This window comes from Girardinichthys multiradiatus, chromosome 18 (genome assembly GCF_021462225.1).
Source record: "Girardinichthys multiradiatus isolate DD_20200921_A chromosome 18, DD_fGirMul_XY1, whole genome shotgun sequence".
Taxonomy (NCBI): Eukaryota; Metazoa; Chordata; class Actinopteri; order Cyprinodontiformes; family Goodeidae; genus Girardinichthys; species Girardinichthys multiradiatus.
In genome coordinates, this window is record NC_061810.1 from 35,136,019 (window position 1) to 35,161,570 (window position 25,552).

Consider the following 25,552-nt stretch of genomic DNA (forward strand, 5'->3'; position numbering starts at 1 on the left):
GTGGAGTGCTAGCCCCCCCCCATTTGAAGTGGACCACCTTGTCTCAATACATTAGGTTGCACAGAACTAGAGGAAGGAAATGTGCTAAGATTTTCATTGGGAATGACTAAAGTGATAGGATAGAATTTAGTGTATCAGAGAGACAACTTAGTCAGAAGGAAATGATACAGATAGGATGAGACGGAGGCAGATGATCTGTTCTGGAAGGAGCAGCTGAAACAAAAAGATGCAACAGATTGCAAAGAATGCCAAGTTTAAATGTTCCACATCAAATGTCCTTTTATTCAGGTTCAACTGTAAGGCAATGCAGAAATTATCAAAAAATAAAAAGATATTTTTTAATCAGCAACTAGTGTGTATTTATATACAGTACAATATTCATTGATTGCACAGAATAATCAGAGAGCAAAATGCATCCTTCAAAATATCCCACTGAAGAATAAGCTGGAAAGCAGCATTTTACAGACTGATTGATGGTTTTGTTAATGCACGGCTGACATTTCATTTGCATCAAATCAAAGCTGGATGATTCATAAGTGCTTGAATTAAATGGTGTAAACGGTTATTTAGTGAAGAAATGTTGGCTTCTTTATGAACAAGTTAAAAAGCCGACGATCCCTCAGTCTTCAGTGAACATCATCTTCACCAGCTGTGGTTTGAAGCACTCTTCCTCCACCAGCTTCTGAGGCTGCAACAAAAAGTACACAGTTGGCTCTCAGCACTGCTCTGATGGCAGAAGATATTTTAAGAGAGCATTTGACAGTAAATGTGATGGAACATTTGGTTTCTCAAGAAATCTCTAGTAACTTTCATTTAAGATTGAATGGGCTCATCGCTGCAGATTAAAATATTAACTTATTTGCATTCAAGCGTCCTCTTACTGTGCCGTATCGTAGCAGAGTGGGAACTCCAGCCAACTTCAGAGTCTTCTTGAAGTCATTGTTTGGATCCTTCCAACTAAAGCACAAGATAGACATTATTACACACCTGTTTCTACAATATTTAAAAAATATATACATCGATGTGAGCTCTATTGATGTAAAATAAATAAAAAAATATATTTTTCCCCCATTTTAAAATTTTATTCTATGAAATATTTTAACTGTAGCTGAACAGTTTAGCTCATATTCAACTATCATACCTAGCTGGATCTCTCTCAAGTCATTCTCCATGAACGTGTAGTGCTTTTTCCTCTGTGAAAATTAAATATATAACTTGGATCCAAATAGATTAGGACACTGTTTAAATTTACAAGTATGTATGTGTTAAAAATAAAATCCAAAATGTTCCTAATGAAATGAAATTCCATAAAAATATCCTCTCTTTTATGAGATTAAAATTGATTTAACTATAACAAATAACTGAAATGTTTTATCTTAATGTCTTATGTTTAATACACAGTGTTCTGTTTTTTGTCACAATCGGCAATTCTGGTGGTCAAGAAGCCTTAAAAATCTGTGTGAATTAAATATTTTTAAATGCACAGTTAAACAAAAACTAATATTGTTTTTCTGTTGGTTAATGTGTAAACACAAAACTAATATCCACAAGATACGCCGGTTTAGCGTTATTTTACAACGATACTCATTGCACAACAAGCATTTACAGGCTTACTAATATTTATACTCAAATTATTTTTAGTTAATAACCCATTCAGATCAAGTTAAAACATTAAAGTGAAAAAAAAAAACTGTTGTTTGTAGCTGCAATTGTGTTATTCTATATTTTATTGTGACAAACATTTGGCAACGGATAGTGGCGAATTAATCAAAAAAGAGGAAGAAAAAACAAACTTACTAAGGTCTATCTCCAACTTGACAATAGATGAAGACGGAGCCCTCAGGAAGATGAGTCAGCTCTCCTCTTACAACTGGCTCAGCTGAAAACACAGTGGCATAAAATGTATAACATTGTAGGTTTTAAAAAAAAATCTTTTTTGACAGGAACAACCAATATACATGATCAAGACAGTCTTACCCAATGGCTTATAAGTGATATGGGTGAAGGAGATTTTATTGAATTACCTTTCACACAATCTGGACACCAGCTCCTTCCCTCAGCGTCTTTATCGCCTGAAAAATACGCGAAAATATCCTTTCCTTTTCTCTCAGACACCGCCTTACAAAATTCACCATATCCGTGCACATTCACTTCTTCATAACGGGCCATCGTTTCCACTGAGATAAGGACTTAAACTTCTAAACGTCTGAGCTGCTACAACAGCTGAAAACTGAAACTGCGACAAAAAAAAAAATCTGAAGTTGAAGTAGTACTTCCGGGTTGGGCCGCGGTTCTTAAAGTGACCGCACAGACGTCCAATGAGCGCATGAGCATTCGGTCGTACGTCAACGTGGCCTCCCTATTGTGAGTGGCACTTTGTTGCTGCACACGTAAACCTGTGCAAGATAGTTCTGTCCCAAGGGTTCTGGGTAAAACTATGCGAATATCTGGTCTGTTGGGAAACTGAGAAGCTAGCAGCACACTGCTTCTCTAATTTGTGTAGTATTAGTAACTGAATAATAGAGAAAATAAACAGGATGTGTCATGCTATACTAAATGCGTTTTTAACTGTGAATGTTAACTTCATTTAGAAAACACTAACTGCTTTCTAGATAGATAGATAGATAGATAGATAGATAGATAGATAGATAGATAGATAGATAGATAGATAGATAGATAGATAGATAGATAGATAGATAGATAGATAGATAGATAGATAGATAGATAGATAGATAGATAGATAAGTTCAAAGCATGCATCAGAATGGAGAAGAAAAGGGACTCAAGTGACCTTGAACGTGGCCTGATGGGAAAGGCAGAATAGTTTGAGACGACAGAATGGCTGCAGCCTCTCATGAATAACCACTCATTACAACTGAGGTATACAGAATACCCTCTCTGAACGCAGAACACATCCAGCCTTGAAGTAGATGGGCTACAGCAGCAGAGAAACCCACTGGGCGCCATTCCTGTCAATTTTGCCTCTCGATTTCAGCTGTGGTTTGGAGTGAATAGAGTCAGAATATGGCCTAAACGACGTGGTTTGTTATTTTACATGTACGTTTAAGGGTATTTTAAGCATATTGTTTCATAATGGTTGTGTCCACTTTTGCTCTTCAGATATTATACACTTCTGTCTTAATGCTCACCGCCGACCATTGACAAATGTATATAAAAACGACTCATCAAAATTAGGTGAATTAGAAATTATCTGTTCAGAAAACCAACTTCCAACCACATTTAATTGCATCTCACAACAAACGTGCCTCTCCAAATATGGCGGATACGCTGACGTATAGACATGTCTACGGAATAGGACTCTTTATTTTATTTCATTCTACTTTATCTTTTAATACACGTATTATATTTTGAACACGTATTCAAGTAAAAACGTTTTACATCAATTCCATCTATATACCATTTAAATTCCTGTCCATTAGCAATTAGGCTTCTTTCATTCCACTGTAATATTATCATATGTTTCTATCACCTGGGGTTCCTCCTTGCCTCCCATCTGTTTCCAACTTTTTATTAATGTATTCCCAAGATCCTTCTTTAAACCCTAAGAACTTTTCTGCTCCTCTGACTATTATTTTAATCTTTTCAGTTTTGTGTTTAGCCTGTTTAGTTTTGTGTTTAACCTAGTTTAGCACAAATGACTTTGCATTGTGTTTAGAATATGAAATTAGGAGAGCACAAATAAACAAAGAAAATGTAGTAGCTGTATTTTTTGACATAGAAAAGCATATGACATGATGTGGGTAGAAGGATTATTAATTAAATTAAATATAATGGTTATTACTGGAAAAATGTTTAACTGGATTAAAGATTTTTTATCAAATAGAACAATGCAAGTAAGAATTGGTCAAGAATTGTCAGAAACATATATAATAGAAAATGGTACTCCTCAAGGAAGTATTATAAGTCCGTTATATTTTTCTATAATGATAAATGATGTATTTAAAAATATTGGTAAGGAAGTCGGTTGCTCACTATTTGCAGATGATGGAGCTATATGGAAAATGGGTCGTAATATCAAACTTATTGAAAAGAAAATACAGGATGAGATCATTAGAATAGAATAAATTCTCAGTAGAAAAAACAAAAGTAATGGTGTTTACACAGAAAAGGAAAAGAAAAAATATAAAACTAAAATTATACAATCAAGTTTTAGAACAAGTAAAAAATATAAAATTTTTAGGTATTTGGTTTGATGAAAAAATTATATGGAAAGTACATATAGAAAAAATCATAGATAAATGCAAAAAAATATTAAACATTATGAGATGTACGGCTGGTATTGATTGGGGAGCAGATCGAACATCATTAAAAAGAATTTATATAGGATTAATTAGATCAAATATTGATTATGGAAGTATAATTTATGGATCAGCAACAAACACACATCTTATAAAATTATACAATATACAACATCAAGCTTTAAGAATTTGTACAGGAGCAATCAGAACCAGTCCAATAGCAGCACTCCAGGTAGAGATGGGAGAGATGCCATTAGATATAAGAAGGAAACAGTTAGCAATAAATTACTGGATAAACTTACAAAGCAATAATCCGGATCATCCCACACGTGATATCTTAAAACCATGCTGGGAAAAAGAAAAAAAACAAGTTAAGAGTTTTGGTTGGATTATCAATAGTATAGCAGAAGAATTTCAAATATATGAAAAAGAAATAAGTTCAATGTTGCCTTTGCCAGTAGTGCCACCGTGGCTATTACCAGAAGCAGTGGTAGATATGGTATTGATGGAAAAGAAAAAGGATACGAAATGTAGATTAGATTCAAGTATAATACAGGAATATATAAACAATTACTATCATTATGTCCAGATTTACACAGACGCATCAAAAACAGATGAAAAAATAGGAGTAGCATTTGTAATACCAGAATTTAAAATAAAAGTAGGAAAAAGAATTACAGATGGATTATCAGTATATTCAGGAGAATTATTAGCCATATTGTTAGCAGTGCAGTGGGTGGAGGATATAAAACCATTAAAAACAATAATTTGTTCAGACTCAAGTTCAGCATTATTAAGTTTAAAACATAATAATTCAGAGGGTAGACCAGACATTTTGTTGGAAATAAAACATACTTTATTTAGAATACAAAGGATGGGATTAATATTAGTGTTTTTATGGGTACCAGCACATGTAGGAGTTGGGGGGAATGAGATGGCGGACAGGATAGCAAAGAAGGCAACACAAAACAACATTAGCTTTATAATTAATATTAGTAGGTCAGAGGCAAGAAATATAATTAAACAGAGAATCAGGAAAGATTGGCAAAAAAGGTGGGATGAAGAAAGGAAAGGAAGATGGTTTTACAGAATCAACAAAATAGTAGGAAAAGTAAGAACTGGAAGAAGGAGCAGAAAAGAGGAAAGGTTAATTACAAGATTAAGATTTGGACATACAGGACTTAATTCTACATTGTTTAAAATAAAGAAACATAATACAGGAAAATGTGATCATTGTGGAGAGGAGGAAACAATAGAACATGTTATATTGAAGCGTCAGAAATATGAACAAGAAAGAAAATTTTGAGGAGAGAATTTGAAGGTATTAAAGAAAATTTGATTTTGATAGATACTTTGCAAAGAAGTTTAGGTAGCAAACATATTCAAATTATAGTTAGATTTTTCAAAAAAACTAAATTAATAAATAGAATTTGATTTTTGTAATAGTAAATAAGATTTAAAACCATGAAGAACCACACTCCATACCAGTTGGTGGCGGTAATGCACAGCATAAAGTTATTTGCCAACCGCCAAAAATAATACAAGAAGAAGAAGAAGAAAAAGAACTACTTCCGCCTGTTGTCATGGCGCTGTTTCGATCTGTTGTCAAGATTTCACTAAAATTGAAATTCTTATGCATGGTGTATATTTCAGTTTGTATTTTTGGACGTGCACATATTCTTTAATACCAAACTTAAATAAGAGATTATAAACGACGGCGAAATGTCTGAATTATCAGTTTTAGGGTTAACTTAAACGTAAACGAGATGGATTTAAAGGTTGCGTTAGCTTGCTCATGCTATTAGTTATTAGCATTAGGTTTCAATTAGTGTTTACAGTTTTTGCCATTACCTTTGTGAACTCTGTCGCTGCAATGTCTGCACAGTTATTGCTTAATAGAGCCTCTGCTTCACTGGGACTTCAAAACCAGGGAAGAAATTGGGTCTCTATAGGCTCAACCCGAAACGTAAAGAACCACGATTCGACTACTAGGACGTCTCAAACAAAGGTAAACAATGGTTTATGTTTTTTGTTTTTTTTTAGCTCAAACTTCCCTATTTCACTAAAGCTAATCAGTTAGTTCTGCAACAAGTACGTTTCAGAGATGCTCAATAAATTTAATTGGGTGTCATAAAAACACTGATTTATTTAGAGGGTTAACACTTCCCAAGCGGTAAAAAAAATCAAAACACATTCAACAATTTTGCGTCTCTTTTTTTTTGGATGAAATCATAGAAAGCATTTTCAGGTAAATTACAAGGCTGTGCAATAATTTGCCACTAAAAACAATTGAAATCGAAGACATTTAGGAAGCATTTAGAGGAGAAAAGGAGGGGAGTTGTGCATGGAGTAGAGGCTATATTTACGGAGCTGAGTATTAATTATCAAACCATGTGTAAGTGTGAGCACATGTATAGGTGCATCTCTGTAGATGAAATACAACTGATCTAAATATCTATGGTATTTTTATAAATCTATCTAAACTTTAACCTTTATAAACTGACATAAGCACTTCATTGTAGATTCTGATTGCAACATTGTATGTATCCTGCAGCTTTTGCATGCTAGCTTTTGTGTGCAATATGCTTTAAAAAAAGGATGTTTTCATTCATACAGAACAAAACCCAAAAAGCTAAACTAATGAGAAAAGAAATTAAAGTTACGTTTGCTTAAGCATATAGATTGCAACACTGCCTGTATATAAAAACACCATCATTAATTTAATCTGTTGTGAAATCACAATAAGATTCCACCTTTTTACAGATACCAAGATAATTGTTAGAAACTGATCTGATAAAATGTATTTTCGGTATTTGTTTACTTTGACAGTTGTTGTTCAATGAAGCCATTCCTCTCAGTGTCATCAACCGTGCCACTCGTGTAGATCCTCCAGCCCCCATTTTGATAGAGAGACTGCTTCCATGTTCAGAGATGCATGAGAGTGACGACAGCCTTAAAAGCTCCCACAGCTTCACCGTGCTCTCTGAGGAGCGGCTTCAGGCTGCTGTTAAACTGGCCAAGAGAGATCTAAGACGAAGGCACCTCGTGTCACTTGCAAAAACCTCCCCTAAACCTTTCCAGGAGGCTTCTGTCTTTGAAACAAGTGATGTTGAGTTGCTTCAGGTAAACTGATTGATGGTCACTGATTCATAACTAAGTGTAGCTAAAGATTGTTCTTTCTGTGAGTGCTTAGTGTAATTGTTCATACAAAGACTAAAATAACTATTTCCTTTTCTTTGTAGGAGCTGGTAGCAATTCCAGGCAACCAAGAATCAAATATGTCATCAAAGAAGAAGAAGGCTCAAGTTGATGCTAAACAGAGAGCATCCAAGAACAATCCTACTTCTTTCATGCCTCGTGTTGGCCAGTCTCCTCCAACAAGAGACCCTGGTCTAAGACAGAAAGAAGCAGGCACACAGGGGCAGTTAAGCAATGAGATCCGCAAACTGCAGAATGAGGTGGAAACGTATATTAGGAAAGTGGAGGAGCTAGCTAATCGAGGTAAGTCTTATAGACAGCTTCCTTCTCTTGATTGTTATTCAATTCAATTCAAAAATACTTTATTCATCCATAAGTTAAATTAAATGTTGTTGTAGCCTCATATTATGAAAGTTTCTTCAAAGAGCTGTTGTAGATGCTGATGGCTGTGAGCAGGAAGGATCTCCTGTAGCGCTCCGTCTTACAGCACATCTGAAGAAGCCTCTGACTGAAGACACTCTGTTGTTGTAGGACAGTCTCATGAAGAGGATGCTCAGGGTTCTCCATAATGTTCTTCATTTTATGAAGAATCCTTCTTTGTCCAATGATCTCTAGAGGTTCCAGAGGAGTCCCTAGAACGGAGCCAGACTTCTTTATCAGCTTGTTGAACTTTTTTAAGTCCCTGGCTCTGATGCTGCTTCCCCAGCAGATGATGGCAGAAGAGATCACACTTTCCACAACAGACTTATAGAAGATATGCAGCATCTTGCTGCAAACACCAAAAGACCTAAGCTTCCTCAAGAAGTACAGTCCCTTCTTGTAGATGGCTTCACAGTTGCATCTCCACTCCAGTCTCTTGTCCAGGTGAACACTGAGATATTTATACAGGTCCTTCTCAAAATATTAGCATATTGTGATAAAGTTCATTATTTTCCATAATGTCATGATGAAAATTTAACATTCATATATTTTAGATTCATTGCACACTAACTGAAATATTTCAGGTCTTTTATTGTCTTAATACGGATGATTTTGGCATACAGCTCATGAAAACCCAAAATTCCTATCTCACAAAATTAGCATATTTCATCCGACCAATAAAAGAAAAGTGTTTTTAATACAAAAAAACGTCAACCTTCAAATAATCATGTACAGTTATGCACTCAATACTTGGTCGGGAATCCTTTTGCAGAAATGACTGCTTCAATGCGGCGTGGCATGGAGGCAATCAGCCTGTGGCACTGCTGAGGTCTTATGGAGGCCCAGGATGCTTCGATAGCGGCCTTTAGCTCATCCAGAGTGTTGGGTCTTGAGTCTCTCAACGTTCTCTTCACAATATCCCACAGATTCTCTATGGGGTTCAGGTCAGGAGAGTTGGCAGGCCAATTGAGCACAGTGATACCATGGTCAGTAAACCATTTACCAGTGGTTTTGGCACTGTGAGCGGGTGCCAGGTCGTGCTGAAAAATGAAATCTTCATCTCCATAAAGCTTTTCAGCAGATGGAAGCATGAAGTGCTCCAAAATCTCCTGATAGTTAGCTGCATTGACCCTGCCCTTGATAAAACACAGTGGACCAACACCAGCAGCTGACACGGCACCCCAGACCATCACTGACTGTGGGTACTTGACACTGGACTTCAGGCATTTTGGCATTTCCTTCTCCCCAGTCTTCCTCCAGACTCTGGCACCTTGATTTCCGAATGACATGCAGAATTTGCTTTCATCCAAAAAAAAGTACTTTGGACCACCAGCAACAGTCCACTGCCGCTGTTTCTGGTTCAAAAGTGGCTTGACCTGGGGAATGCAGCACCTGTAGCCCATTTCCTGCACACGCCTGTGCACGGTGGCTCTGGATGTTTCTACTCCAGACTCAGTCCACTGGTTCCGCAGGTCCCCCAAAGTCTGGAATCGGCCCTTCTCCACAATCTTCCTCAGGGTCCGGTCACCTCTTCTCGTTGTGCAGCGTTTTCTGCCACACTTTTTCCTTCCCACAGACTTCCCACAGAGGTGCCTTGATACAGCACTCTGGGAACAGCCTATTCGTTCAGAAATTTCTTTCTGTGTCTTACCCTCTTGCTTGAGGGTGTCAATAGTGGCCTTCTGGACAGCAGTCAGGTCGGCAGTCTTACCCATGATTGGGGTTTTGAGTGATGAACCAGGCTGGGAGTTTTAAAGGCCTCAGGAATCTTTTGCAGGTGTTTAGAGTTAACTCGTTGATTCAGATGATTAGATTCATAGCTCGTTTAGAGACCCTTTTAATGATATGCTAATTTTGTGAGATAGGAATTGTGGGTTTTCATGAGCTGTATGCCAAAATCATCCATATTAAGACAATAAAAGACCTGAAATATTTCACTTAGTGTGCAATGAACCTAAAATATATGAATGTTAAATTTTCATCATGACATTATGGAAAATAATTAACTTTATCACAATATGCTAATATTTTGAGAAGGACCTGTACTCCTCCACCACCTCCACTTCTTCTCCCATGTTGGAAATAGTGTTTGACTTATTCCTGTTTCTCTTAAAATCTACAATCATCTCCTTTGTTTTATGCACATTCAAGATGAGATGATTGTTTCCACACCATGCCATAAAGCGGTCCACCACCTTCCTGTACTCAGCTTCTTGTCCATCTCTGATCCACCCCACAACTGCAGAATCATCCGAGTATTTCTGGAGATGACAGGAGTCTGTCTTGTACTGGAAGTCTGAGGTGTACAGAGTGAAAAGGAATGGTGAGAGTACAGTCCCCTGTGGTGCTCCTGTGCTGCTGACTACCTGGTTAGACTCACAACCCTTCAGTCTCACAAACTCTGGTCTGTTTGTCAGGTAGTCTTTGATCCAGGAGATGGTTGAGGCCTCCACCTGAGTCTTCTGGAGTTTCTGACAAAGGAAATCAGGTTGGATTGTGTTAAATGTACTGGAGGAATCAAAGATGATCCTCACTGTGCTACTGGCTTTGTCCAGATGACAGTGGGTTTGTTGAAGCAGGTGTATGATGGTATCTTCAACTCCAACTCCACAGCGATAAGCAAACTGAAGGGGATCCTGATTGTTCATTATTTGCTTACTTAGGTGAGCCAATGGGAATCTCCCTCGGACCTTCATGGTATGGGATGTCAGGGCAACAGGTTTACCGGAAAAAGACAGGAGGTTCTGGGCCAGATTAAGGTTGAGGAGGTGCCGCAGAATCCCACAAAGCTGCTCTGCAAGGGCCTTCCGGACTCTAGGGCTGACATGATCTGGACCTGCAGCCTTAGTCCGGTTCTTGAGACACACAGATGGAAGGGGGAAGCAAAGAAAGCATCAGCATCTTCTGATTTGGTTGAAGGCAAACATGTAGAAGCAGAAGGGTCCATTGCTGACGTGGAAGAAAAGAGATTTGAGGTGTGACAGGAAAGCTGTGGGTCAAGTAGGGGTCAGATGTCTGTTTGGCTGTGAGCAGGAGAGGAGGATGCAAAGCTTGTTTCTGAACTGAACCTTTTGAAGAATGTGTTTAGTTCATTGGCTCTGTCCAGACATCCATCGGTCCGATCTTTTTTCTGCATGAAGCCTGTGATCTTCTCCATCCCTGTCCACACATCTCTGATATTGTTTTACTGAAGCTTGCTCTCCAGCTTCTACTTGTATACCTCCTTGCTGTCTCATATCTTGACTTTAGGTTGCTTCTGTATACTCCTCAATAATTCTCTGTCTCCCTCTCTGAAGGCTCTTTTTTTCTTGTTAAGCAGCTCCTTCAGGTCACTGGTGATCCAAGGTGTGTTATTTGGGAAGCATCTCACGCTTCTGGTGGGGATGATGTTATCCACACAGAAGTTTATATAGTCGGTTACACACTCAGTCATGGCATTGATGTCCCCTCCATGTGGCTGGCACAGTGCATCCCATTCTGTAGCCTCAAAGCAACCTCGCAGGGCTTCTTCAGCTTCCTGTAACCATCTTCTCACAGTTCTCTTTATTACCAGTTGCCTCTGAACAAGGGGCTTATATTTTGAGCAGAGAAAATCAAGACTGTGATCGGATTTGCTTAGAGGAGGTCTTGCTGTAGAGGTGTATAAGTCCTTGACATTTGCATAAAACAAATCCAACGTTTTGTTTTCTCTGGTAAAGCAGCTGACAAACTGTTGAAACGTTGGAAGTATAGCAGAGAGTGAAGCATGGTTAAAATCACCAGATATTGCCACAAAAGCATTGGGGTGTTGTGTCTGTAGCTTAGCAATAACTGAGCTGATGACATCACATGCAGTGCCGGCAACAGCTAAAGGTGGAACATATACTGTTGCCAAAATAACACTGGCAAACTCTCTGGGTAAATAATATGGACGAAAAGTTATTGCTAACAGTTCAATATCTGGACTGCAGAGATTACCCTTCACAGTAACATGTCCTGGATTACACCATCTGTTGTTCACAAGTACTGCCAGTCCACCTCCTTTATGTTTGCCGCTCCTCTTTAATCTGTCTGCTTGTATGGTCAGAAAGCCAGGCAGAGAGACGCTGGAGTCGGGGATATGATCCTGCAGCCATGTCTCAGTAAAACACATGACACTGCATTCCCGATACTCAGGCTGGGTCCTTTGTAGGGCTTGGAGTTCATCCAACATGTTTCCCAACGATCTCACATTGCCCATCATGATCGATGGAAAAGATGGTTTGAACTTCCTCCTCTCTCTTCTCTTTGCTCCTGCTCTGCATCCACGGCGTCTCCTTTTCAACTCATCAGGGATTTGGGGTTGTAGTTGAAGTATTATTTGAGCTTTTTAAATATTAATCAACTGCTCCCAGATGAAAAAAACAACAACCATGTTGCCATGGTGACGCATCATAACAAATGTCCAAAAGTAAAAAAGTATCAGCAAAAATCCTTCCAGCTGCACAGGATCTGATACCGGAGAGGATAATCTCTAAAAAATATCAATTTTATCCACCACAAAAGGAATTTGGGTTCTTAAAAATAAATAATCAGAACGAAAAGTAACAGTCACTCCAAGCCTTGAGCGGCGCAATTCATGTCCAGGGTTACTGGCCCTTGCTAATAAATATCAGTTTTCACCTGTAAAATGCACTGAGAATACTTTTAGTTTTAAAAAGTAAATTAACTGAAAAAGAAAACTAGCCGATTTGAATTGGCTAGCTTTCCCCTGATTGCTGATTGGCTGTATAAGTACTGAAATGTACCATTTTCTGTCTATAAGCATGTCAACCAACAGCATGTTCTGGTTTGTAAGTTTTTTAGTTTAATAGGGGCATGCTTTGATGCATGCACGAGGTAGAGCTTCCTTTTTTATTTTATTGCCCTTTAAAAATATATATATATCTGAATCAGCCAAAATTACAGTTCAGACCTTTAAAGAAAATTGGGAAAAGGTGTAACAACCTGAGCGGTTTATCTCACCTCCACATTCCGTGTATTTTTTTTCATGTTAATCATGATCAGTTCTATCTGCAGGGGAAAAACTGGAGGAGTCTTTGGAACCCGAAGAGCAAAGCAAACTGGAGATACGCAGACAGAAACAGACAGCCCGCACAGCACGTATTATTTATGTTCTTCTGCAACAGGTATTTACGTTTTAGGTGACGATATTTAAAAGATAAATACGTGTTTTTTTATGTTTTATTTGCCTTCAGTAATAAACACTTCTTTCAGGTAAAAGAGATACAAGATGACATTGAAAAGCTTAGAAAAGAGAAAATGTGGGAGACCAAAAAGGTATGTCTTTAGCTGTTTAAAGTTTTACTGCAATGTAACTATTTAAATAACTGATAGTGATAACACTTGAAGAAATGTGTGATTTCATGGTTTCCCACTCGTACATCATAAACAAAAGTGTACCAGTCAAGTATTAAAAATAACATGTTTTTTCTAGGTTTTTGTCATTTTCAGTGATAATTAAATTCACTAAATTGTCCTTTTCTTGATTAAGTCTGTTGCAGTAAACAGGCTTGCGGCAGCCCACCGTGGTGCTCTCAGGGCCTTACAGGTTATCATCCACCAGCTTTCCGATCGACCTCATAGCAAGGTGCCCCCTCATTATAAAGAACTGGGCCAGCTGATCCGTCAGCTATCTTTGTGCTCAGCTAAGCTCGACATGGACCAAGGTTCAGCTGTGCCTGAGACTGCCCCGGATATCCTGCAGAAACTAGAGGTGAGAAATGAAGATGAAAAACTTTCTGGTTTTGCTTTTGCCACATACATTTGCATGCTTGTATTGGATTTATCAGTGACTTAATATGGTGTTTTTGAAAGGATTTTAGTGCTCTTATTTCTGTAGCAAGATGCATTTTCATAATCATCAGATGAACCAAATTAAGTTTCAACAGAAGCAATGATATAAAATTTAACGCACCGCTCTGAAACAATTCAGATTTCATCTGTACTTTTACGATAGAGGTGGACTCTGCCATCTTGCCTGGTCCTTTATTCCCTGACACATAACCTTATATCCTTGATGCTGGGGGGAATCAGCTTGTTTTTTTAGGCAGTAGTATTTATAAGATTTCACGGAACCTGCACCATCTCTTAGGGCAGATTTGTAATCCGTTACTAAATATTCAATAGCTGTTATTGGCAAGCAAGAGTATGAATGTATGGCATGGGAAAAATGTACCAAACAAAATACACTGCTCAAAAAAATAAAGGGAACACTCAAATAACACATCCTAGATCTGAATGAATGAAATATTCTCATTGAATACTTTGTTCTGTACAAAGTTGAATGTGCTGACAACAAAATCACACAAAAATCATCAATGGAAATCAAATTTATTAACCAATAGAGGCCTGGATTTGGATTTGGAGTCACACACAAAATTAAAGTGGAAAAACACACTACAGGCTGATCCAACTTTGATGTAATGTCCTTAAAACAAGTCAAAATGAGGCTCAGTATTGTGTGTGGCCTCCACGTGTCTGTATGACCTCCCTACAACGCCTGGGCATGCTCCTGATGAGACGGTGGATGGTCTCCTGAGGGATCTCCTCCCAGACCTGGACTAAAGCATTCGCCATCTCCTGGACAGTCTGTGGAGCAACGTGACGTTGGTGGATGGAGCGAGACATGATGTCCCAGATGTGCTCAATCGGATTCAGGTCTGGAGAACGGGCGGGCCAGTCCATAGCTTCAATGTCTTCATCTTGCAGGAACTGCTGACACACTCCAGCCACATGAGGTCTAGCATTGTCCTGCATTAGGAAGAACCCGGGGCCAACCGCACCAGCATATGGTCTGACAAGGGGTCTGAGGATCTCATCTCGGTACCTAATGGCAGTCAGGTTACCTCTGGTGAGCACATGGAGGGCCGTGCGACCCTCCAAAGAAATGCCACCCCACACCATTACTGACCCACTGCCAAACCGGTCATGCTGAAGGATGTTGCAGGCAGCAGATTGCTCTCCACGGTGTCTCCAGACTCTGTCACGTCTGTCACATGTGCTCAGTGTGAACCTGCTTTCATCTGTGAAGAGCACAGGGCGCCAGTGGTGAATTTGCCAATCCTGGTGTTCTCTGGCAAATGCCAAGCGTCCTGCATGGTGTTGAGCCACTTGTGTGGGTTGTAGAGTCCATCTCATGCTACCACGATTGTGAAAGCATCACCAACATTCAAAAGTGACCAAAACATCAGCCAGAAATCATAGGTACTGAGAAGTGGTCTGTGGTCCCCACCTGCAGAACCACTCCTTTTGCTAATCGCCAAAGATTTCCCCCTGTTGTCTATTCCATTTGCACAACAACATGTGAAATTGATTGTCAATCCGTGTTGCTTCCTAAGTGGACAGTTTGATTTCACAGAAGTTTGATTTACTTGGAGTTATATTGTGTTGTTTAAGTGTTCCCTTTATTTTTTTGAGAAGTGTATTTCTTGTGTTCATGGTTTAATGTCATGTTGCTTTTAGTTTTTCTATCATAATTTTCTTTTTCATTTTTCTTGGTCCACATGCATGTTTACTATTTAATGAATAAGAAAAGCGAACTTTTTGATAGCTTCTTTCTACCCCAGACAATAGGATTATGATAGAAGAGCTTAAAAGTTCTTACAGTTTCAATCAAACTTCAATATTAATTTAGTATTAGTAATTATGTTTTAAATTAATTGAAACCGAGGGTCATTCAAATGTAGTTTGTAGTTCAGCTATCTTGTTTTTGGCTCTTTTATCATGCATGATCCAGTGCTTAAATATCTCTCGATTCCTTTTAGTTTTTAGATTCAGCACTCGGTAAACAGGAGAGGTTTGAAAAGATGCAGTGCCAGGACCATCCTCCACACAGGAAGTCTCCTTATTGCAGCACGTCTCCTACTATTGGACCCAAGAGTCTCAGCACGTTACCCGCTCAAGCCCCTCGCAAACCCATAAATCCTAGAAGAGGTGTTCGTGGTAAACAAAATGTTTTTCCAGTTCATTTTAAAGCTTATGATTAATCCTAGTGAGTAAATCTAGATCTAAATGAAATCGAAATATGATTTTCTACATCAAGTTAAAGTATTTGTGTGAACATTCTGTGCTATGTTTTAGGATCCAAGGTTTTTGCTCGTAGAGGCACTCAAAACCACACAGATATTGAGCACATGTTGTCCCCTGTGTTTTTGGAAGTCACCAAAGGGCTTTTTTTGTGATTGTGTTTGGCTTCCCTCTGTGTTTAAATGGCTGCACCCAGGTTGAAAATTGATGAGGAGCCATGAATTAGAGATAGAAAACAGCAACTGAAGTGTAGAACTGTTGCCTTTGGCCCCCTGCTGCTTAGTCTTATGAGCAGTTAACTCCTGCTGGCTTTCATTGAGCTGAGAACTATCCTCTGCAAGACATGACATAAACACCCACAATGAGCTTTATCTGCAACACCTGCAGAGAGTGAGAAATATCTGGAGTCTATTAATACATTTTGCTGTTGTCAAGAGTGAGCACTGATTTTTGATAGCATGTCTCCAGATAGTTTTAAACAAATTTACTCTTTGGCCTCTGAATAGTAAAATGATTTTTTTTTTTTCTAAATATGTTCTTTAAATTTCGTTTAACTAAGACTCATTTTGTTAGTTCAGGTCAGAACCACTCAAAGTTAATGTCTTTCTTTTCTGTCTGTAGAGCGAAAAGTTGTCTTGCAAAAGCCAAAAACTGCTTCTTACCGGCCTCTTTACACGAGAGAAATGGTGATGGCTGGTCTGCAGAACATCGGCCAGCAGAGGGAGCTGAAAGAGCTGCAGAGGCAATGGCGGCCAAACACTAACTACCAGGGAAGGCGGCATGTTGAGAGAAGAAAAGCTGACCTCATGAAGGTGCCTGATTTTTTTTTATTAGGCCAATCATTGAAATCCAAAACACATGTATTTGTAAATATATTACAGCCTATTGGATTTATTTATTTAGTTATTTAAAATGTTTCTTAGCCTGATCAGATGCAAGATGCAGGTTTCCGACAGCCTACGGTTTCCTCACAACTCAGAGTGACTCAGCTGCCTCAAAAGGAGAAATCTGTGCCCTGGATACCAACATCACCTCACTCTCCTCCTCAACAGCAGTGAGCTGGTTGTCTTTCTCTTTCTGACCCTCTCACTGTCATTAAATATAACTATCTGCTTGAAAAATTTCAGGTTATGAATGCATGAATTTTGATATTTTGATTTTAAGTTAACAGCTTGCAATCACTACAGGAAAATACGTATGTAAGTTTGGATGCAAATTTGCTCTGGAAACAAATACAGTGAAATGTCATCCATCGCATTATATTGTTTATGTACTTCTCAAAGTATATTATAAAAGGAATATAATTACACATTGACCTATTATGCCGAAGACAAGGAATATGCAAGTGCTGCTGGGGCTCTCTTATGCGCTGACATACTTTAGGTGATCTTTTGAAGCTTCGGGTATTCTGTCTTCTTGAAGCTTTTTTATTCTAGTAAAAAAAAAAAAAAAAAGCACGTAGTCATATAAATGATAGATGCTACGATATGGATTAGGTGAAAAAATATTTTAAGTGTCTTTATTTGACATGGCAATTCAAATATAAACAATACTGACACAAATTTAGCCTTCATCATAGTCAATGTTGGCTGTGGCATTGACTCCTGTTTTGTTACTTCAACAATCTTGTCAAACCAATATCTCTCCATAAGTCAGGCAACTCACAGCTCTTCAAAAAAGGAAACATCATAATGTTTTGTTTGGCAGGTTCTTATTTTCTTCTGTGTTTGTTTGTACCTGTATCCTTAATTTGGTACTAATATCTCAATAGAGCACCTCAGAGGGGGAGACTTGAGCCTCGCTGCCTCTTCTCTCCTGTGAACCCCTCATCAAGCCCCCCAAGAGAGCAACAGGCAGGAGGTCAGTTGGAACCAGAGCAAAGGCTGAGCTCTGCAATGAAGAAAGAAACTCAGAATGAAGCAATAAGGTGACAATCACCTTTTTTATTTTAATATCTTCCACTTTACAGGGTGTTTCAGAATTATTTAGTGTGATTTCTCAGATTAGTTTTGTGATATTTCATAATTTCAACTTCATTGAAAAAAGATATTTGACCCTGCAAAAGAAACAAAAATGCCAAGTGGATGAAATTGAGTGGAAATTAATTTTAATGAGCCCCTTACTCTGTATTCACTGAGTCATTTCTAACCTTCATGCCAGACCCCACTTGCTGAAAGCCACAGGCAACGCTCCGATTTTGATTCCAAGTTATTTTTTTCCAATAAATTAATCTAGGTCCTTGCATGATTGAGGCCATTCCTCTTTTTGAGTGATTGGTAGTCGGCCTGTTTTTGGTGCTTATAAGCGCTACATTGATTGAGTGTTGCACATATGCCCTCTTTTAATCAACTGTTAATTACTACAATTGTAGTTTCCTATTAATCAGTAGCTAGGAGCCTGGTTTTAGGGACGAGGATAATAAGTTATTCATGTGAAAGGCTTAATCAATCCTCTATATGGATTCATGTTAAAATTGTGGGCTTTTCACAGGAGAGCTTATCAGGAGACGATGACTACGCAGAGAGCGAATCAGCTCAGTGAAGAAGAGGCGCTACAAATACAGAGATTGCGGTATACTACTGATAAACATTCCACTGCAAACATTACTTTTTAACATGCTGTTGCATTACATCCACATACTCTAGTGTATTCTATTGGGATTCAATGTGACAGACCAACAGAAATTGGAACATTATGGTGAAATGGAAGGAAAATAATAAATGGTTTTCAAAATCTGAGTTAATACTTCGCAGAACCACATATTGATGCAATTACATCAAAATCTGTTGGGGCATCATGTCTCCTCCAGCTTTGTATATGCAGACTGAAACTTTTGTCCTTTCATCTTTGCAGTAAAGTTCAATATCAATCTGAGTGTCTATTAACAGCAATTTTAGAGATGATCATTTGGATTCAGGTCTGGACTTTGACAAGGTCATCCTAACACATGAATATCTTGTACTCGTCGTGTTCCGCTTCATCTGGAACCAGGTCGTGGGGGCAGCAGACTCGGTAAAGACACCCAGACTTCCCTCTCCCCAGACACCACCTCCAGCTCCACCGGGGGGAGCCCAAGGCGTTCCCAGACCAGCCAAGAAACATAGTCCCTCCAGCGTGTCCTGGCTTGGCCACCATACAGAGGAAGCTCATTTCAGCCGCTTGTATCCGTGATCTCGTTCTTTCGGTCATGACCCAAAGTTCATGACCATAGGTGAGGGTAGGAACGTAGACAGACCGGTAAATTGAGAGCTTCGCTTTTCGGCTCAGCTCTCTCTTCACCACAACGAACCGGCACAGTGTCCCCATTACTGTGACAGCCATTCTGCCCTCACTCGTGAACAAGACCCAAAGATACTTGAACTCCTCCACTTGAGGCAGAAACTCCCCTCCAACCTGAGGAGGACAAGAAACCCTTTTCCGGTCGAGAACCTTGGACTTGGAGCAGCTGATCTTCATCCCAGCCGCTGCGAACTGCCCCAGTGCATGCTGTAGGTCTTGGCTAGAAGGGGCCAGCAGGACCACGACATCTGCAAAAAGAAGAGACAAAATCCACTGGTCCCCAAACTAGATCCCCTTCAGCCCTTGGCTGCGCCTAGAAATCCTGTCCTTGAAAGTTATGAGCAGGACCGGTGACAAAGGACAGCCCTGCAGGAGTCCAACTACAGCGGGAACAGGTCCGACTTAGTGCCGGCAATGCGGACCAAACTCCTGCTCCGCTCGTACAGGGACCGGAGGGCCCCTTATAAAGGGCCCCCGATTCCATACTCCTGGAGCACCCCCCACAGGGCATCACGAGGGACACAGTCGAATGCTTTCTCCAGGTCCACAAAACACATGTGGACCGGTTGGGCAAACTCCCATGAACCCTCGAGTACCCTGTAGAGGGTATAGAGCTGCTCCATTGTTCCACGGCCGGGACGAAAACCACACTGCTCCTCCTGAAGCCGGGGTTCGACTATTGGCCGGACTCTCCTCTCCAATACCCTAGACCTTACCAGGGAGGCTGAGGAGTGTGATCCCCCTGTAGTTGGAACACACCCTCTGGTCACCCTTCTTATGAACAGGGACCACCACCCCAGTCTGCCAGTCCAGAGGCACTGTCCCCGACCACCACGCAATGTTAAAGAGGCGTGTCAACCATGACAGCACCACAACATCCAAAGACTTGAGGTACTCAGGGCGGATCTCATCCACCCCCAAAGGCCTGCCACCACGGAGCTTTTTAACCACCTCGGTGACTTCAGCCTGGGTGATGAAAGAGTCCAACCCCGAGTCCCCAGCCTCTGTTTCCACCAGGGAATGCGTGATGGCAGGATTGGAAGTACTCCTTCCACCGCCCGATGATCTCCCCAGTTGATGTTAGCAGCTCCCCACCCCAGTGTTTGCGAAGCACTGCTTCCTCCTCCTGAGGGCGGCGGACGGTTTGCCAGAAAGCATGCCTGGGCCGTGGCATGCTTGGTCTCAAGGTCTCAAGGTACCCATCAGCCGCCTCAGGAGTCCCACAAGCCAACCACAGCCGATAGGACTCGTTTTTCAGCTTGACAGCATCCCTTACTGCCAGTGTCCACCACAGGGTTCGGGGATTGCCGCCGCGACAGTCACCGCAGACCTTACGGCCGCAGCTACGGGCGGCAGCATCGACAATAGACTCGGAGAACACGGTCCACTCGGACTCTATGTCTCCAATATCGCCCGTGATCTGGTCAAAGCTCCCCCGGAGGTGGGAGTTCAATACATCCCTGGCGGAGGGCTCTGCCAGACGTTCCCAGCAGACCCTCACTATGCGCTTGGGCCTGCCAAGTCTGTCTGGCTTTCTCCTCTTCCAGTGGAACCAACTCACCACCAGGTGGTGGTCAGTGGACAGCTCAGCCATTCTCTTCACCCGAGTGTCCAAACATGCGGCCGAAAGTCTAAAGACACGACAACAAAGTTGATCATTGACCTCCTGCCTTGGGTGTCCTGGTGCCAAGTACACTGATGGACACCCTTATGCTTGAAGATGGTGTTCATTTTGGACAATCTGTGACTAGCACAGAAGTCCAATAATGAAACACCATTTGTATTCAGATTGTGGAGGTCATTCCTCCCAATCACACCACTCAAGGTGTCATTGTTGTTTCCCACGTGGGCGTTGATGTCCCCCAGCAGAATTACGGGGTTCCAGGAGGGGCACTATGCGGCACCCCCAACAGGGACCCTCAGGCTCCTCCCTCAGCCCTCCCCAACGATGTGACATTCCACGTCCCTAGAGCCAGCCTAAGCATCCGGAGATCGGGCTGTCGAGGTATTCAACTTTGTCCGCTGCCCGATCCTCTTTGCACCGGTCCCTTGTGGTTCCCCCTGCTGGTGGTGCGCCCAATGGGGGATGGCCTCGCGTTCGGGCTTGGCCTGGCCGGCATGTCTTACAGTGGGGATGGTGTATTCTGGGTGATGTGCAGTTTAAGTTTTGCTTGCAGGCCAAAAAGTCAGTTTTGGTGTCATCTGACCAGAGCACCTTTTTTAACATGTTTGCTGTGTATTCTACTTGGTTTGTGGCAAACTTTAAACAGGACTTCTTATGGCTTCCTTCCATGATTGCGTTCTTTTGACACATACTATAGCAGCCAGATTTGGCAACTGTTTGACTAATAGTTGTCGTTTCAATAGATTCTCTCACCTGAGCTATGGATCTCTGAAGCTCCCCCCGTGTTACCAGGGGCCACTTAGCTGCTTCTTTGACTAATGCTGTCCTTGCTCGGCATGTCGGCCACGTCTTTGTACCTTTGCAGTTGTGTCATATTCGTTCAGTCTTTGGATGATGAATTTGTGCTCTGTTAGACGTTTAGAGCTTGGGATATTGGTTTACAACCTAACCCTGCTTTAAACTTCTCCACAACTTACTCCCTGACCAGTCTGCTTTGTTCCTTGGTCTTCATGATGCTGTCGGTTCAGTAATGTTTTTAATGGGATTAAATTACACACATGGGGACTTTATTTACCAAATATGTGACTTTTGAAGGCAGTAGGTTGAATTTTACTTTGGCGTATCAGAGTAAAAGGGCATGAATGCAAATGCACACCACATTTTGCACATTTGTATTTGTAACAAATTTGAAAATCTGGTTTAATTTTCACAATTATGCACTCATTTGTGTTGGTGTATCACATACAATTCTGATAAAACAAATTCAAGTATGTGGTTGTAATGTGACAAAATGTGAGTATTTTAAAGGGGTATGAGTACTTTTGTAGTTCTCTGTGAGTTATTTAACTTTAGTCATCCACAAAACAGGTTAGGATCTTTTTACAGCAGGATGATTACCATAGTTAACAATTATTGTAACTATAAAATATAGACACATTCATTAAAGGAATATAATAAAAGGTTTTTATCTCTTATAAACATTCTTCAATTCAAAAATACTTTATTAATTCCAAAGGGAAATTAAATGTTATTATAGCTCATATTATGAAGGTTTCCTCAAAGAGCCGTTGTAGATGCTGATGGCTGTGGGCAGGAAGGATCTCCTGTAGCGCTCCGTCTTACAGCAGATCTGAAGAAGCCTCTGACTGAAGACACTTTGTTGTTGTAGGACAGTCTGATGAAGAGGATGCTCAGGGTTCTCCATAATGTTCTTCCTTTTATGAAGAATCCGTCTTTGCACAATGATCTCCAGAGGATTCCCCAGAACAGAACCAGCCTTTTTTATCAGCTTGTTGAGCTTTTTTAAGTCCCTGGCTCTGATGCTGCTTCCCCAGCAGATGATGGTAGAAGAGATCACACTCTCCACAACAGACTTATAGAAGATATGCAGCATCTTGCTGCAAACACCAAAGGACCTAAGCTTCCTCAAGAAGTACAGTCTGCTCTGTCCCTTCTTGTAGACAGCTTCACAGTTGCATCTCCACTCTAGTCATTATTATTCACCATTATTAATAAAGAAAAAAAATGATCTCTCATCACTTGGGAACAAGCTTGCAGCTAAATCTTTCTGCCAGTGCCAGTCCATGGCAGTAATCCACACAGTAATCAGCCCGAACAGCTCAAAGAACTAATCATCATATGTGCAGTTACACGAGGAATTGTTCTGTAGGCAAATTTATCCCTAGACAAAAGATCAGAAAGTAAAGCAAGCAGTCCATGTGGTAAATACAAGGGAAAGCACATTTTCCTATAGACCACATTTTAGGTTCAACCTTAGTAGTGAATAAAAAACAGTGTTTATTGATTGCTGATCATTTATTTAGGACATATTAACCTACAAGAAAGGAATTCTAAACGCTTTTAAAACAATAACCTTTACAATGAAACAAAAATGTTTCTGATTAGAAACCGATAAGAAATCTCCAATTTAGAATTGAAGGTTAACAAATGTTTGACCCATATGTCTAATTTCTTCATGTCACGTTTTACTGTTGTTTTCTGAAAATATGCCTCTTCTTATTGATTAAAGTGGATGTAATTCATAAATTGCAGAACAGCTTGAGATGTAGGTGTGTTTTGGTTCACAGGTCTGAAGTTGCAATGCAGAACCAGTGGGCTGAGGAAGCAGAGCAGAGGGTCGCAGAGGCAAGTCAACGACTTTCTGATAGAAAAGAGGTGGAAAGACGGACTTGTCACCTGAGTGGTGCCAAACATTACCTATCATTCTATTATTTGTTCATTTTTTTAATAAAAGGAGATGATTTATGCATTTACATTTAACAAATATTACTTACCTTCCAGAGTATGTTGTGATCCTGTTTATTTATGTACTGATTATGTACTTTAGCAGGACGGTGTGGCCAGGAACAAGACTGACATATCGAGGAAGATTTGGCTCTCTGAACGTGCTGGTGAGAAGGTGAGGCATTCAGTCAGAGCTGAATTAACTTTTATACAAAGTTCTTAGTCTATATCACGACAAAGTATAAAAAACAAGAGCTGAACCGTTGTCACAGATACATGATGAGTTCTACTGTATATTGTCCTCTATAGGCAGTAGATGCTTGTGAGCAGCTCAGTGAGACTGTGGAAGAAGATCTGTTGGACACTTCTCATGATGCGTGGGCAGCAGAAACAGGCAGGCAGTTGGGTGATATAGCCCGGTGTGGGCTGCAGGCCCCGAACCTGGAGAACATGCTGCTTCGTATGGAGGAAATACAGGTGCGAATTCCCTGCAGGGGAAAACCAGTAAAAGGTCACTGTGCAACCGGAAAGGTTACCTGTAATCATCTTGTTATTTATAGTGAGTTGTTATGACAGCTGTGATCTGCAGCTGCTTACTGATTTACCATCTAAATCCTTCCTATCACCATATTAGACTTTCCTTGTGTGGGTATTGTAGCAAAAAAGAATTCAAGTGAACCATATCATGCTGTTATTTTTAAAACACTGCTAGTAATATATGAACCTTTGTTTATGGTTACTGTGGTCTTTAATTATTAGTATTTATCCTTAAAGTGAAGCAGAAGAAGAATTAAGTTAGTCTGGAATGGAACCCAAACTACAATGACTATTATTTTGGATTATAGAGTTTCTGGTATGGAAATGTTAGTATGCTAACACAGGTGTAATGTTAACATGACGTTCATGTTATTTCTTAAGCTGAGTCTTAAAAATTTTAAAAGTTTGCACTGAAAGATTTTTCTTTGTGTTTGGTCAGAGGGATGAGGAAGATGTAAGGAAACGGTTTGCCTCCATTGTCTATTCAGACCCTCGTTACTGGGACCAGTCAAGAACAACAGGTAAAAAAAGAGACCCAGCAATAGCATTCCTGTCTTTATTATCTGTACAGTCAGTTCCTTGCAAAAGCAGAAGTGAAAGCATAGGTGTTTAAATTTGAAGAGAGACATGCATTCTTCACGCCTTTTAAAGTATATCTACCAGCTTCACAGATGTAAAGTTTTACCAAATAAAAACTGTGGCATGCATTCTTTTTCAGTTCCCCTTGAGTCAGTACTGTGTAGAACCACATTTCACTGCTGCAAGACTTTTGGTGTATGTCTCTACATTTTATGACTTATTTTGACAAATTAAAAATAAAATATTTTGACTTTTTTTTCTTCACAAAACACCTACTGTTCAGTCAGACTGGGTGGAGAGTATCTGTGAACAGCACTTTCCAACTCTTTCCCCAGATTCTCAGTTGAATTTAGGTCTGGACTTTGACTTGGCCATTTAAACACATAGATATGGTTTGATCTGAACTATTCTGTTTTAGTCTGTTTGTATGTTAAGGGTTGTTATCCTGCTAAAAGGTAAACCTTTACCTTAGTCTCAAGTCTTTTGATACTTCTAATATGTTTGCTTCCAATATTGCCTTGTTTTAGTTCCATCTACCTTACTATCAGCTCTAGCCTCAAAAATGTATCCCCTCAGCATAACACTGCTAGCAGCCTGTCTCATAGTCTTAGTTTCCTGTCAAACATCACAGTCTTCATATAGGCCAAGAAGTTCAATTTTGGTTTCGTCTGACCAGAGCACCTCCTTTCACGACTTTGCTGTGCCCCCACATGGCTGCAAATTGGACCTTTTTGACCATCATCTTAGCGCTGTTCCATAAAGGTCAGATATGTAGACTGCATGACTAATGTTAACGGATTCTCCCACTTGAGCTGTTCATTTTCGCAGCTCATCCAGGGATAACACTGGCCTCTTGGCTGTCTCTC

The 25,552-nt window shown here is 40.2% G+C and overlaps 2 protein-coding genes across 6 annotated transcripts in view; one reads left to right on the forward strand and one right to left on the reverse strand.

The window, feature by feature from the left end:
* Window positions 1-253: 253 nt before the first annotated feature.
* Window positions 254-2,269, reverse strand: txndc17 (thioredoxin domain containing 17). Its single transcript, XM_047392478.1, has 4 exons — window positions 2,025-2,269; window positions 1,798-1,879; window positions 882-957; window positions 254-688 (listed from the first exon to the last, which is right to left on the reverse strand). Exons 1-4 carry the CDS (start codon window positions 2,167-2,169, stop codon window positions 620-622), a joined length of 372 nt encoding a protein of 123 aa, XP_047248434.1. The 5' UTR covers window positions 2,170-2,269; the 3' UTR covers window positions 254-619.
* A 3,553-nt stretch (window positions 2,270-5,822) lies between these two features.
* The window catches only part of kiaa0753 (KIAA0753 ortholog), a 31,852-nt gene continuing 12,122 nt past the window's right edge, over window positions 5,823-25,552 (forward strand). The window contains exons 1-15 of one of the 5 annotated variants that reach the window (XM_047391859.1): window positions 5,823-6,266; window positions 7,088-7,381; window positions 7,501-7,759; window positions 12,914-13,023; window positions 13,112-13,174; window positions 13,389-13,610; window positions 15,661-15,829; window positions 16,544-16,734; window positions 16,846-16,976; window positions 17,694-17,849; window positions 18,413-18,493; window positions 23,414-23,471; window positions 23,674-23,745; window positions 23,880-24,047; window positions 24,547-24,628. In XM_047391859.1, the coding sequence (XP_047247815.1) occupies window positions 6,054-6,266; window positions 7,088-7,381; window positions 7,501-7,759; window positions 12,914-13,023; window positions 13,112-13,174; window positions 13,389-13,610; window positions 15,661-15,829; window positions 16,544-16,734; window positions 16,846-16,976; window positions 17,694-17,849; window positions 18,413-18,493; window positions 23,414-23,471; window positions 23,674-23,745; window positions 23,880-24,047; window positions 24,547-24,628 (2,269 nt within the window). In that variant the 5' untranslated portion in view covers window positions 5,823-6,053. Of the gene's footprint in view, window positions 6,267-7,087; window positions 7,382-7,500; window positions 7,760-12,913; window positions 13,024-13,111; window positions 13,175-13,388; window positions 13,611-15,660; window positions 15,839-16,543; window positions 16,735-16,845; window positions 16,977-17,693; window positions 17,850-18,412; window positions 18,494-23,413; window positions 23,472-23,673; window positions 23,746-23,879; window positions 24,048-24,546; window positions 24,629-25,552 lie in introns of all 5 variants that reach the window. The other 4 variants (XM_047391856.1, XM_047391858.1, XM_047391860.1 and 1 more) reach the window with 4 other exon arrangements.